Source organism: Colletotrichum godetiae (assembly GCF_030913485.1).
Source record: "Colletotrichum godetiae strain CBS 193.32 chromosome Unknown BDP55scaffold_1, whole genome shotgun sequence".
Taxonomy (NCBI): Eukaryota; Fungi; Ascomycota; class Sordariomycetes; order Glomerellales; family Glomerellaceae; genus Colletotrichum; species Colletotrichum godetiae.
Window position 1 is genome coordinate 1,775,357 of NW_026851249.1, and position 14,142 is coordinate 1,789,498.

The 14,142-nt window shown below is 55.0% G+C and overlaps 3 protein-coding genes across 3 annotated transcripts; all 3 read right to left on the reverse strand.

Moving 5' to 3' along the window:
• Positions 1 to 506: 506 nt before the first annotated feature.
• BDP55DRAFT_641309 (acyl-CoA thioesterase II) lies at positions 507 to 2,339 on the reverse strand. Its single transcript, XM_060573390.1, has 3 exons — positions 1,891 to 2,339; positions 902 to 1,795; positions 507 to 818 (listed from the first exon to the last, which is right to left on the reverse strand). The coding sequence occupies exons 1-3, from the start codon at positions 1,993 to 1,995 to the stop codon at positions 756 to 758; spliced, it is 1,062 nt and encodes a 353-aa protein (XP_060437106.1). The 5' UTR covers positions 1,996 to 2,339; the 3' UTR covers positions 507 to 755.
• A 2,543-nt stretch (positions 2,340 to 4,882) lies between these two features.
• Positions 4,883 to 8,633, reverse strand: BDP55DRAFT_722575 (oxysterol-binding protein; the record flags this gene model as incomplete). The annotated part of the gene is made up of 2 exons (XM_060578627.1): positions 4,883 to 6,076; positions 6,132 to 8,633. The coding sequence occupies 2 exons, from the start codon at positions 8,631 to 8,633 to the stop codon at positions 4,883 to 4,885; spliced, it is 3,696 nt and encodes a 1,231-aa protein (XP_060437107.1).
• Positions 8,634 to 12,194: 3,561 nt separating this feature from the next.
• On the reverse strand, positions 12,195 to 13,796 carry BDP55DRAFT_522291 (glycoside hydrolase superfamily; the record flags this gene model as incomplete). Its single annotated transcript, XM_060567783.1, has 2 exons — positions 12,195 to 13,159; positions 13,220 to 13,796. Coding segments are annotated over 2 exons (1,542 nt in total), but the record flags the coding sequence as incomplete, so codon positions are not given.
• Positions 13,797 to 14,142: the final 346 nt, after the last annotated feature.

Here is a 14,142-nt window from a genome sequence, read left to right on the forward strand (position 1 = left end):
AGCTTTGAGAGTCGGCACTTTCCTGTCCAATGAAGCCTCTCTAATTTGCAATCCCAACTTTTTTTGCGTTCGTTCTGGTTTCCCTCGGGAGCTTGAGTCTGAAGCTTTTGGAAATGGAAAGGCTGAATCTGAAGCTTGAGCTTGTTTATCCCACCCACATGTTTCATGGTTCTTCAGGCTTTTCAAGTTTGAAAGTACGGTTGGGTTTTCCTGGACTTCCCCAAAGCGACCACACACACACACACACACACACACACACACACCCTCGACACCCCCTCGATCGGCTTCCCGCACCGCCCTCTCAGACGCTTTGAGGGGCATTATTCCTGGAAAGTATGTGACGTACGTCAGTCGGTAGTGCGGACGCGTATTCGTGATGGGCGATTGGTAACAGGTTCCCTAAACGAGTCTCGGCTTCTGCAACAGAACTCTACTGGTCATCACGGAGGACACCCAAGTGTGAAGGCTCGCTGGTATCGCAATCTTCACACTCCCATATGAGAGTTACTCGGACATATCGATCATTCTCGTCGTAAATGGCGTTAATATGTGACTCTCCTCGACATGCAAGAACCGCGTTTATCATTAGGATGCTTTCATCAAGGGCGTTGCCATCCCTATCGCTCCATGAGCGGGAAGACCTTGTGATGAAAGCATCCCAATGATAAACACGGTTCGTGGATAATGAGAAGATTAAAGCAGACTCTGAGCTAGTACACTACCTTCTACACATTCATACACGCCAGAATCGCACTCTACAGCTTGGACTTTGGCTCCTTCTCGTCATCTTCCTCCTGCTGCTTCAGCCGAATAACACCCTGTATCAGACAAAGTCAGCACACATCACATCTTAAGGGGGAAGACAAGAACAAAAGCCAGCAGCAATGAAGAGGTAACTCACCTCCTGAACACAAGTCGCCAAAAGCGTGCCATCGCTCGCAAAAATCTTCTGCAGCACCACGCCTCTCCCGTCGCCGCTCCAAGGGCTCTCCATCTCGGTAAACATCCACTCGTCCGCCCTCACCCGCCTCGGCTCGTGGAAGTAGATGGAGTGGTCCAAGCTGACCATCATACCCAAATGCGGCCTCGTCTTCCAGTACTCGATCCCGCCGGCCTCGGTGTTGCCCTCGAACTCGTTGAGCCGCTCGACCTGCTCCCGCAGCTCGGGCGGAAGGTCGTCAAACTCCTCGGGCTTGAAGGGGAACCGCCACAGCCTGTGGATGCGCCCGACGGTGCCGATGAAGTAGCTGTCCGACATGTACGCCAGCGCGTTCAGGTGCGCCTGGTGTCCGCCGCTCACCGAGATGCGGCCCCGCGCGCGCACCCAGTTGCGCGACTTCAGCTCGTCGAGCCGCTTGCCCTTATTCTTGTCCCCGACGATGGAGATCCGGTGCGTCTGGAACGGGGAGTGCGTGCTCCACTCGGGCTCGCCCTTCCAGTTGTCGGCAGGCGCCCTCACACCGTCAGGCAAGGGCGCCGCGTGCCGGACCTGCTTCTCGCCACCGCTGCCCTCCTTGACGAACGAGACGGTCGTCGTGAAGATGCATCGCCCGCGCTGGCGGGCCTGCACGGTGCGCGTAGCGAAGGAACGGCCGTCGCGGACGCGCTCCACGTGGAAGAGGATGGGGATCTCGGAGGAGCCCGCGAGGAGGAAGTAGCAGTGGCACGAGTGGACGAAGAAGTCGTTGGGCACCGTCTTCTGCGCGGAGGCGAGGCACTGCGCGATGACGGCGCCGCCAAAGATGCCGCGGGCGCCGGGCGGGTGCCATGGCGTGCGCGTGTTAGTGAAGATATCCTGTTTACGGAGTCAGTCTGCATTCTCCTGTGACATGTACGGCCGTGTCGTTAGGGGGGACATTTGTCCGACGGCTTCGGGTGGGATTCACTCACCGGACCAAGGACGCCGAGCTCCGTCACCTCCAATACGTTCTCCATCGGACTCTTGTTCGGGTCATCCGGTGGGGGCCGGATGATTGTTGATCTACCTGATGCCATTGTGCCGGTATTCTCTCTGCACCCAGATTCTGACTCTGAATCGACTGCTGTCTATCGTTTTTTGATGATAATGTTGATGAGCTCGCCTTTAAGCCCGACAGAAATCTCCTCTAATCACCGAGTCTTGGCGTTTCGCAAAGTCAAACACGACCGACCGCCTCTGTGCGTTGCGCGTCTCTCAATCTACTCGTCTTGACGCCGTGAAGCAAATTGAGGGAAAAGGGATAGTATGAAGAGCGAAGAAAGATACTGACACAAGAGGGACGAGAAAGGACTCGCTTGTGAACCCAAGAGCCCGGATTGAGATGCGCGACCAGGTCCCCTAAATGTGACATCAATTGGGTCGTGGTCACTGGTCAAGCAAGGGGGGAAAAGTACCGAGGTCCAAAAGCGGAGCGTTTTTTGATTGGATGTCACTGCTGCGGTCAGGGGATCACGGACCGTGGCGAGTCGTGGGCAGCTGCGAGGTCTGCAGCACCGCCAGCACCTGCAGGAAACGTGCCGCTCTCCACCCGAGCTCACCGAGGTGCTCCCGGGATTCGGTGAGTGGCTCCCTAAGAGTCCCACCTCCCACGGGCGCCGGTGCACACGCCGCCCTCCACTCCGAGCTCCGACCGGTATCACAAGCTTCTTGGCGAGGCAGGCGCCCAACAGGCTCAGCTGCACCTGTGGGGGAAGCCTCACTCAAGACTGCGCTGTAGATACTGCGGAGAGGCAGATAATTACATTCTCAGGGGGCGTACAAATACCCAAAGTGGCAACTCCGCGACGTACGACATCCTCCACTGATGGCCGTAGATAAACTCTCTCACACATCACTCCATAGCTCTCAACTGCACGTTCTACCAATGACTGTGCAATAAGGTACAGCATGCTCCTGACGGCTTGAATTACAGACAATCTGACGGCAGTTTGATTTCCCCCCGAACGAAGCGCGTCTGCGGAAGCGCTTCCGGCATTCCCCAGGTTCACTAATCGCCCCGTGCCGCTGCTTGCCTCGGCAGTGAGCCTTCAACCTGCCAACCGCAAGCAAGACAACGAGATACAATCGTGTTTAGTGACTAGAAGTTGTGTCTCATGCCTGCCGCCTTCCCTGATGTCTTGGAAATTCAACTGCAAGAGTTGCAGCCAACGGAGTCAGGGCATTGATCTTTAAGGTAGTAGACAACAGCTCAAGCTTCATGTGCTTGGAACATAATCTATCAGTAGGTGTTCGACGATACACGGCCTTATGCTAGTAGGGCAGATGCTTGTCGTCTCGATATTAGGTATAAGCACAGGTCAAGGTCTTCCTTTGGCAAGAGGTATACATGGACATTACCAGGCATACATACATAAGGTAGCACAGCATTAGGAAGCCAGCGAGCTGAATTTGTTCGATGAGGAAACACCGCGTGCCGTGTCAAGTCCGATTTGTTGCTCGCCAAGTCCTATCATGCCTTGAGCATGCTTAAGGCAAGTACATTGCGCCAAAAAACGATAAGTCAATGTTACTCATTCGCCCTAGGCCTTCTCTCTTGCGTATTTGAGGGCGAACAGATGTGCGAAGATGGTCGGCACGATACGAGGTAGCTTCCTTAATTCGATCGGGCAGAAAAAGGGCGCAAACCAAACAATCTCTACTCTTCACATCGCCCAGACCGATGGCACTGGACACGGTTAAAGACTTAGCAAAGGACGAAGGTACAGGCGTCCCATTTTGGACAGTAAACCGAATTGAAGAAATGAGTCTTTCGGTAAGCTCTAGGTTGTTTGTATACCGAGCCAAACACATCAACCCCGCGCGGTGTCTTAATGAAGTAGGCTATAAAGGCCATCGCGGCAACCGACGCAGTAAGATAACCAGACACTATGACCCGCCGACACCTCCCTAGCTTGGTCATATCCACGTATTTTCGCTCCGTCTTTATCGTAGTACCAAGAGTTAATACTGGCGTCTCCTCATAGAAGATATTTACAAATCGAGGCTATAGCTTATATACAGTCAGCCAGACACCCCAGACAATCGTATCTCATCCTTCCTCACATATCCATAACCGAATACATGAGAGGGAACCAAGCCCGCCAGCAGGCAGCATTTACTCCCACAGTACAAGGTCAGGAAAGAAAAGCCACAATCAAAGACATCCTGCGCTCCCATCTGCCATGAGATGCACCAGGTCATGGAGGGTTAGGAGAAGGAATCGGAGCACAAGATGTAGACCTCATGACCTCGCCTGGACGAGACCTATCTAGAGGCGAGTAACGGGTTGCTTTATATACCTTTGCCGGCGAGGAGAGTAGGTGAGGCTCCACCCAGTCGTGCCTGCCTTCCGCAACCTTTAGGTGCTAGGAAAGTACCCTGAACCCATTAAGCAGATTTCCAGGCGCGTCCGTCCAAATACCCAAGGCCAATTTCCCAAGGCAACATACTCTCCGCACTTTCACCATAGTAATTCCCTTCCTTATCAGACCTTTCTCGGCTTCCTCTTTAACGAGCAAGACACCATCCACACATCGCGAGCCTCTCACATTGCTAAAGTCAAGCTGTTCCTCAATTGGATTCGTCAAAACACACTCAAATCAAGCCATCGCCTTCTCCAGCAGCCTGAGCCAAACCCTCTTCCAACTGCACAGTGACCAGTACCACGCACACACATGCCGAGAACGAGCGATTGCTTATTTCAATATCATCTATGTTACATCGTATGCATCCTGGCTTTCCGACACGCAGTGCAGGTGGGATCTACCTGTTTCCGACACCAGTCCGCCGAAAGCCGCTCGGCCTATGCACCAGACGCACCTGCTTCAGCTTCTTGTCCGGCACAGCAACCTCATACCTGTTACCACTACCACCGCCGACCCCGCCACTCACAGCACGAACACCTCTCAGAGCGACGAGAGACTCCTATTTCACGTCCTCGTAGATGGGCTCCAGACCCTCCCAAGCCTGCTGCGGGCTTCCCTCGGGACCGGCCTTCTCTCTCTGCTGCCAGTACTTGCCATTGAACTTCCAGTAATCCTCGCCGGTAATCTCACACGTCGTCTTCTCGAACCATGCGGGGCGGAACTCGACACCCTTCTCCTCACGCATCTTTCTTCTCGCCCGCTGCGCCTCCTCCAGACGGTTCTTCTCGTCGGCGGCAAAGTCGTACTCCCCATCCTCCATGGCGCGCTGATCAGGACGCAGACGAGAGTCTGTGGGTGGCAGCCAAGGCTTGAGCTTATCGTCGATGTGGTTGAAGGTGAGCACGAAGGGGGTGAGGTTGAAGGGAATGCCGGGCGGGCGGGGGTTGGCTTGCCAGATGAGGAATGCCTTGTTGGGGTCAGTGATACTGCCCTTGTGAAGCGAAGCCGAGTCACCGGGATCCTCGACTGTGGCTTCGTATCCAGGCGTGAGACGAGCGTAAAGCTTAGAGTTCCATCGGCCACCCATGCTGTATCGGACTCTTCCATCAGAGTCGAGGACCTTGCCAGAGATCTTGTATGCGCTAGACGCCTTCCAGCCACGCGGCTGGAACTCGATCTGGCACACCTCGCCAGTGGTCCAGTTCTTAACTTCCATGGGTCCATAGTTGTCAACGGTGGGGTTACCGGTGATGATACCAATGACGGATGTCGTAACCTTTCTCCATGTGTAGAGGTCCTCTTTGCCTCCAGACTTGGGTCGAAGCTTCAAGAACCACGTTCCAAGAGGGTTGGCATCAAAGGATTTGCCGTAGAACTTGGTCTTCACAGCCGATTCACCCCAGTAGGTCCAGTTGGGTGATTCAGCCCAGGCAGCACCCACCGGAGGATGGTGAGAAACCTGCTCAATAAAGAAGCGGTAGTTCTTGTCAGGCCGGACGTATTCAAAAGTCTCTCCAAGAAGCGGGTTGAAGGGTTTCGCCACACGACCGACTGTAGAGGCGTACTCACTAGCGGCAAAGGCAGCCACATAGATGAGACGTTCAATAGAGTCGGATCGCTCCACAGCTTGGTCCAAAAGGTCGACGTATTCCATATCCTCACCGGCGCGGTATAACAGTGAAGTGGGCTCATTGAATGACACAGGCAAAGTCATCTTTGTCATGTCTTTGCCAATCATGGACTTCAGGATACCCTGCAAACGTATTAGTAAACCGGGCAAAGATAGCACTTGGAACCGGGTAACTTACCCAAAGTGAGATCTTGGGCCGATCATCAGCATCCATCTTGAGACGACTTCTGATGCCATTTTCGTAACCCTTGAAGGAGCTGCTGAGATCCGTACCGCCAGAGACAACAAGTTGCTGCTCTTCCTTCTCCTCGTGGGGAGTAGGCACCGCATCAGCATGAGGCAAGTGGCTGACCTCAACCTCTCCAGCATCAACTGCGTCAAAGAACTCATCCTCATCGTCCGACTCAGAGTCAGACAGCTCAAGCGAATCCAGAACCGTCTTCTTCCTTGTCAAAGTCCTCTCGGGCGCAGGCGGGGCTGCGATATTCGTGTCGTCGGCGCCGACAGCAGCCTCGACAGTTGCGGTGCCATCCACCTTTCTGTCACCCTCGAGATCCTGGCTGGCGGCCGTCGGCTGCTCGTTCATAACTTCGCGCAGCGCACGCTTGGCCGCCTTGCGCTTCTGCTCGGCCTGATCGACGCGCTCCTCAAGAATTTCTTGTTCCTTGGCAACCTTGGCCATGCTCTCCTCCCACATGCGGCGCATGTCGATTTCGCGATCCAGCCGGTACTGCCAGTAGGCATCGCGATCCTTAGAAATCCGCATCAGGTCTCCGATAAGTCCCGTCAGACTCCTCACAGCTGCGTCGTAGGTTGTAAGAGCTTGAGTGACCTTGGCGTCAGAGACGACCGTATTCGGGTTCTTAGAGGCCTCGGAGAGCATCGCAGCATTGACAGCAGAAATGGTGTCGAGTTGTAGCTTGGCTGACTGAGCTGTGATGCTGAAAGCGTCCTTGCTGACAGAGGGCTCTTCACGGCTACTGACATCCTCAAAGTCGTCATCATCATCGTCATCGTCTGGTCCGTGATGCCCTCTGGTCACACGAGACTGGCCTGCATCTGTCGCGGCATCGGCGAAGTCATCGTCGTTGCTAGCGACGGTGCTTGCGCCAGCAAAGTCGCTTTTGGGGACGGACATCTTGCTGTGCGACATAGTCCTGGGGATCTGAACACTGCTTCTTCCATCGGCCACGCTGGCGCTCTCGCTCTGAGCCTCGTTGATGGACAGCTCTGGCGACTTTCCAGACTGCTCAGCCTTTGCCTGTCTCAAAAGCTCGGCGCCGCGAGCGCGCTGTCGCTCCTCTTCTTTTGCCTGATCCTTTGTCCACTGAATAGAGTTGTTGAGAGCCCAGAACCAGCGCTTCGCCTCGACCTCGTGGTTGGCCTTGAGGGTGTACTTGACAGAAGACTTGCCGATAATTTCGAACTTTGTCTTCTCGTCGGCGCTCATGTGCAGCTTGGCAATGCGCGTGTTGATGGCGCCACGGCAAGCGGAACCGGCATCGTCCTGATGCTTGTAGTAGCTCAGAACGCCGTCCTCGAGAACGAACCATCGAAGCTGGTATCCCTTGCGGTAGTTGGTCCACTTCTTCAGGTAGCCCTTCATCTCTCTTGCCTCCTTTCCGGCCACAGGATCGGCAGAGGCCGCAGCGCCGGCACCCTGTGAAGCCGCCTGGCCGAGAACCGCTTTCTCCTGGATGCCTCTCTGAGCCGCGACGGCAGCGGGAGATCGCTTAAGCATGGCGCGTGTGGTATCGTCCTTTGTAACATCCTGCGGGAGCTTGCCCTTGCGGTCTCGACGGAAGGGGTCGGCTCCGTGGAGCAGGAGGACCTGGATGAGCTGGGTATTCTTCTTGCGGGCGGCTTCGTGGAGAAGGTTTCCGCCGGCCTGCAGGGTCGTTGGTTCGGTAACGAATTCGGTGCTGTTGATGTCGAGAATCTGCTTGAGACGTGACTCCTCCAAGACAGTCTCCAAGGCCTTGTAGTCGTTCTGTGCAATCAAGCCCTGGATCTGTCTGACCTTGTTCTCGGCGAAGATGGAGCGCGACAGCTGGAGAAGCTGGAAAATGTCGGGGTTTCGAGCGACGTCGATGGGCAGTCGGCCCTGATAGTTGGCGACGGCATCGTTGATCTCCTTTTGGTCGAGCAAGAGCTTGACGACCTGGGTTCGACCCTGGACGGCAGCTACGTGTAGCGGGGTATTGCCGTCCTTGTCTCTCGCGTTGATATCGATGGTTCCAGCGCCGTCAGACAGGACGTACTCGACAACGGGGTACTCGGCGCATTGGATCGCAAGGTGAAGGACGGTGGTGTCGTCGAGACCGGTGCCGCTGAGGGTGTTGATGGAGGAGATGCTCGTGCGGGGGCCGCCCTCGGCGGTATCCCTGATGGCCTTGGAAATGGAGGCAGTGTCGCCGCTTCGCAGGGCCTCGACGATACGGAACTTGCGAACAGACTGCTCGAGGGATACGCCCTTTTCGCTACCTGCGACGCTCATCTTGGAAGCGGATGTAGATGCGGTTGCGGAGGGCGGGCTGTTGTGAGAAGGGGTTCGGCCCATGGAAGGGGAGATGGAGAGCCTGTTGGCCGTGTTGCCGCGGGGGACGTTTTGAGCCATGGAGATGTTTGTCGCGGAAGCCGCTGTAGAAGGTGGCGACGTCAGCGGCGCTCCGTCATCCATGGTGGATGGATCTTCTTCGCTGCGGGAGTGGTTTCTTCGGAGGAGTGAGAGGGCAGCGGCCGACTTTGACCGCTTGTGGGTGCTGGAGAATCAGGAGAGGGTTAGCTTTGCTGCCGCCAAGGTCAGGATGCGGAAGGTGCTGCTGCTACTGTCGTTTGCTGCTGCAGGCGGGCTGGGAAAATGTGTGGGCAGGCGCCTGGAGCCATGCACCGATGACAGTATAATGAGAACGGGAGGATGATGACAGGAGGGAAGGGAGATTGTGTGCATAGCAGCTGGAATGCCACAGGCGTGGAGAAAACGGGAGCAGGTTGAGGTGGATCATCACGTACCTATCGCCAGCGTCCGACATGTTGCAGAGCAGTGAGGAAGCTCGGCTTCACTCACACACACACGCACAGAGCTGGAGAGCAACGGTATCCGTAAAAGGATGCTATTATGGACACCTCTGGAACGCGGGCCAGCCAAGGTTGGGTTCCCCACTTCCTCGTAAGATAGTCTGAGTTTATATGAGCGTGTCCTGGATCCCGTACTCCGTGTCGTGGGGAGGTAATGTAAGGTAAAGAATGGAGCAGCTGGAGGTCAAGCACAAGGGACGGGCTGGTTATCCACAGGCTGTGTTCGTCGTACTCCGGAGCCAAAAAAGATGGGTAAAGAAAAGGTAAGGCAGTTGTTTATGGCTTATGCTCGCAGGAATACTGGGTACTCGGACCTGCTGATAGGTCGGCGGGGGGGTTTGGATGAGGAGGAGAATTGGTGGAGGATGATGATTGAGGGACGTGGATGTCGGTTCGGTTGAGGGGAATGTGAGACGCTTCGGTCGGCGACAACGGACAAACCACAGACAATGGTGGGGTGGGTTGAATAATGCGTAAGGATAGAGCTGTGGACGCTGGCTGTGATGAATATCCGATGATAGAGATGGATATGTATCAAGGTGAGTGAGCGGCGCAGGTTGGAACCAATCAAGCACGAATTATCCCACGAAAGAGAAGAATCCAACGTTGAAAGTCGCTGTCGTTCGTGAAGGATGACGGTGCTGTTACTGCTGCCAAGTTTCCTGCAAGTCGCACGAGAACGAAAGCGAGCTGAGGATGCAGTGTAGTGTAAGGTAGTGTAGAAGCAAGGTGGGATGGTTGGTTGGACGGATGGATCGGTAGATAGATGGAGCTGGCTGATATGTCTCTTTCTTTCTTCTCGACTGTTCGTCCACGGGTACGGATATCTCCATCTCTCCTCGTCCCGAGTCTATCTGCGCCTTAAATTACATAAGGTAACCACCTCAGCTCAGGTTGTAATAAAGAACCCAAGCAACCAAGGTCCCGACGCTATTCCAGCATAGCCCCATTGATGAACACGATAGAACCTCGACGACTGTCCAGAAAGGCGCCTAGTGTGATTTTGTGCAACAAGGCCATCGCAAATCCAATCCTTGGCCTGCTGTGATGCGCCCCTCATTTTGCTCACCCCCTCCCCTCTCAGGCTCTCTCCCTCTCCCTTTCCAGGTTCCCTGCAGCAATCCAGAAATTCAGAAATGACGTTCCCGTCCTTGGAGATGGGGGGTCAAGGGGTGACGAAACCACTCAGGGCTCCATCCCACCCGTGAACACCGACCAATCATGTTATCATATCCTACCCGGCCAGTCTAGTCTTCCATGGAAACGGACTTAATTAGGCGATACACCCTAATACCCTTTTAATGCCACCCGATGATGACACCCTTTTTGGTCCCTTTTTGGGGGGAACACGGTGGGATGCAGAGGGGTAATCTGTACCCGCAAGGTAAATGCTAAGGTTACCTACCAAGGTAAAATAATAATAAAAAATACCGGTCGTCCATCTTGTTTTGCCTTGCCTTACGAATAGGTACCTTACTTTACCATAAACAGGCACAGGTCGCCGGGTGCCTGTGGCGCCCGTTGTTTGAGCCACACACAAGAGCTGAAGAACTACCTTTAGTCGCACTCCGTAAACCAACCGCATCAGGGACTGATTGACCATGGTCGCTCCTCACTGAGATGTTTTCTGGAAACGGCGCGCAATTCTCTGCCGGGCGGCCCTTTGGAACCGGGCCGGTATCAGTCAGCAAGCCATTTGGATGTTCTTGCCGCCCCGAGATCAAATTATTCAGGCCCGGGCACGCTTGTTCGGCCGAACGACAGAGAACCTTGGCGGCAAAAGCGCATGGACAACTCCCAAAGTCAAACATCGGGTTGTTCAAGGAACAATAATACGTTTCCAGCAACGGGCTGCTTGCATTGTTTGCATATACATAACATCACGTTTTCGCAACTATATGCTCTAGTACCCAATGCGCCAAGTGCCCTATCACGAGGCTCCCGTACACCAAGGCTTGCTTTTACATGCCCCGATTACAGTACCATATACAAAGGAAAGATTAGTCGTGTTTAATACATCTCGTGAACAGAATCAAAGAAATAAATGCCATATCCGTGTTGACCAATCATCAATCTCTCACAAACTTCATAGAAGAAGAGCGGCGGCAAGGGCGGCGAAGCCACCGACTCCGAAAGCCCCAATCTTGGCAGCTCCAGCCTGTACAGGCTTGCTGGGGACGGCAGCAGCCGTTGTGTAGCTGGGGAACCCGCCCGTGGAGGTGGGCTTGTAGTTGGAGCCGGTACCCGCGAGTGTGGAGTTGTATTTACCAATTGTGACAGGGACCGTCAGGGTCTTGTAGATGAAGGTCGTCGAATCGTCCTCCTTGCCAGGTACAACGGGGGTTACGGTAGGCTTGAGGGGAACAATGTTGCCAGAAGGTTTACTGCCACCCTGGTTACCCGTAGGCTTAGAAGGCTGAGGCACGTCGCCCGAGGGCTTACTCTCTTCTTGGCTACCAGAGGGCTTGGGAGGCTGGGGAATATCGCCAGAGGGCTTGTTTCCTCCTTGACCGCTAGTAGGCCTGGGAACATCGCCTGTCGGCTTAGGAGGCTGAGGAATGTCGCCGGAAGGCTTAGTACCACCGGGGGTCGTCTCAGTGTACGGGCAGACGGTGGTGTAGGCAGGGACGACCTTAGTCGTGACTTGGCCGACAGGGCAGTTGGGCACATCAGGAGCGCAGGATGTGATGGTGTAGGTATTGGTAGTATAGACTGTGCTGGTGACCCATTGAGGGGGAGGGCTGATCGTGGGTACGGCAACGGCGGACGACGTTGCCGTGACGGGGCAGACAGTGGTATACCACGGGATGGTCTCCGTCACAACCGCGCCCTTAGTGCAGGGCACATCGGGCTTGCAAGAAGTGACGGTGGTGATCTTGGTGGTGAAAACCGTGCTCGTGGTCAGCTGCTCGGGGGCACTGAGTGTGTTCTTGGCGGACTCGATAGCTGATTTGCTGCCGCTGGGCTTGTCTGAGATGGAAACCGTCAAGGAGTTCTGAGCGGGCCCGGTAGCAGAACCAGTGGCAGGGCCAGTGGCCTTGTCGGTGATGCTTCCCGAGGCAGTCTTGGTTGCATCTGCTGAGCCAGTGGCAGTGGCAGTGGCAGTATGGGAGTTGCCCATCGTGGTAGTGGGGAAGTCCTCGTCGTCCTCGTCGCAAGTGTCGGAGACAGTAGCAGACTTGGTCGCCGAAGCGCTGGCAGTGGCAGTGGCGTTGGCGCTCAAGGATGTTATGATGCGAGACGAAGCAGATCCGGTGGCGGACGCCGAAGAGTTGCCAAAGAAGGTGAGAGAAGCTGAGGCCGAGGCCGAGGAGGATACGGACATGGAAGCAGACGCTGAGATAGAAGCGGATGCAGATCCCGAGCCAGATGCCGATGCTGATGCCGACACCGACGCTGATACTGAGCCAGAAGCGGAGCCAGAAGCGGAGACAGAGGCGGAGGCAGAGACTGATGCAGACGCTGATGCTGAGCCAGTGGCCGACGCGGAAGCAGAGGCTGAGGCAGAAGCAGAAACGGATGCCGACGCGGACTGGCTGGAGCTCGAGGACGCGGAGCTGGAGCTGGAGCTTGTCGAAGTGGTGGAAACGATGGCAGAAGAGGTGCTGGTGGAAGACATCAAGGACGAAGTCGAAGTCGAGACGCTGATGGTGGAGGTCTTGGCAGGGATGGGGTTGCAACCGTACTTGAGAGCATCAGCAATGGCCTCGTGGAACGACTGGCCGTTGATCTGGTTGATGGCGCCACGGGTAGCATCCCAGATAGAAACACCTCCAAAGTGCGGCTTGCTCTGGTACTTGCAGATCAAATCCTTGATGGTGGAAGGAGGAGCATAACCGTTCCATCCGGACTCGACGCTGGCGAGGACGCCAATGTAGAGCTTCGCATCCTTGCTCTTGGAGGTCTGAGAAATGACCGTCTCCCAGTCGTCGTAGTTGGGGGTGTCGGTGACTTGGCAGCCCGGGTTGTTGTAGAACTGGATGAAGAGGGAATCGAACTGGGCGTTGTAGATGAGCTCCTTGAGCTGGAACCAGGTGTCTGACGTCGGGCACTGAGGAGCAGCAGAAATGTGGTAGATTCCACAGCTGCGGAGCTTCTCAACCATCTTGATCCAGGGCTTTTGGTCGGCTATGGTTGAGGTCAATATCATCATCCATCATAAAAAGGGGTGCAGGCTTATCAACATACGGTACTTGAACTCAAGGTCAAAGTCGAAACCATCGACAGCAATGTGCTCGGTCTCGCTGATATCAAAAGGACGAGGTCCATTCCAGCTTTGATCGTAAGGACCAAAAGTCTTGTGCAACAAATCACCGAACTCATGACCGTCCTGCTCGCTATCAATGTCGTAGCTGCAGGGACCTCCGGTAGGGCAGTAGCCACCAATAGCAAGGAGAATCTTGACGCCCTTAGCCTGACAGTACTGAATATCCTTCTTGACGTAGTCACAGTTCATGATCAACTTGGTGTCTTCGCCAGTCTTGGGATTCTTGTAGTAGACTTCGCCGCCGCAGTGGCCGGCGAAGTTGGTACCGGGGTATCCAGCGCTGTTCTTGGGGGAGTATGTGACGAAGGACAGAGAGACGGAGGTGACGCCGGGAGCGTCACAGTAGGTTGAGAGGCGGTCGGTAGGCTGGCCATACTGTCCCCAGTACAGGTTGAGTCCAAGGAGTGGCGAGGCACTTGTGGTTGTCTGTGAAGAAGAATGAGCCAGGGCCGGGCTGATGGCCGCGGCGGCGGCAATGAATGACTTGCTGAAGAGCATGTTTGTAGTGATAGAATTAGAGAATTAAGTGTTTTTGTACGTAATTCGCAACGATCGTAAGGTGGCCGAGGCCGTGGAAAGAGTGTAGATGTGATCTAAGATCAAAGAAAGGACGCAAACACGAATGTTTGCAAGATGGTGAGCACACACCGTCTCTAGCTTCTCGACAGGAACAGAGATGGAGTGAGGAAATCAGGAAAGGGAGCAAACGAGGATTACTTGGGACGGGGGGAGAAGGCTCTCATTCATAACTGAACCACTGCCGCTCTCCACGGAGCGGCGCGACGATGTAGTGACTAACTACATTGGGGGACGGTTGAAGAAAATTGCGTAGAGGCGAATTGAC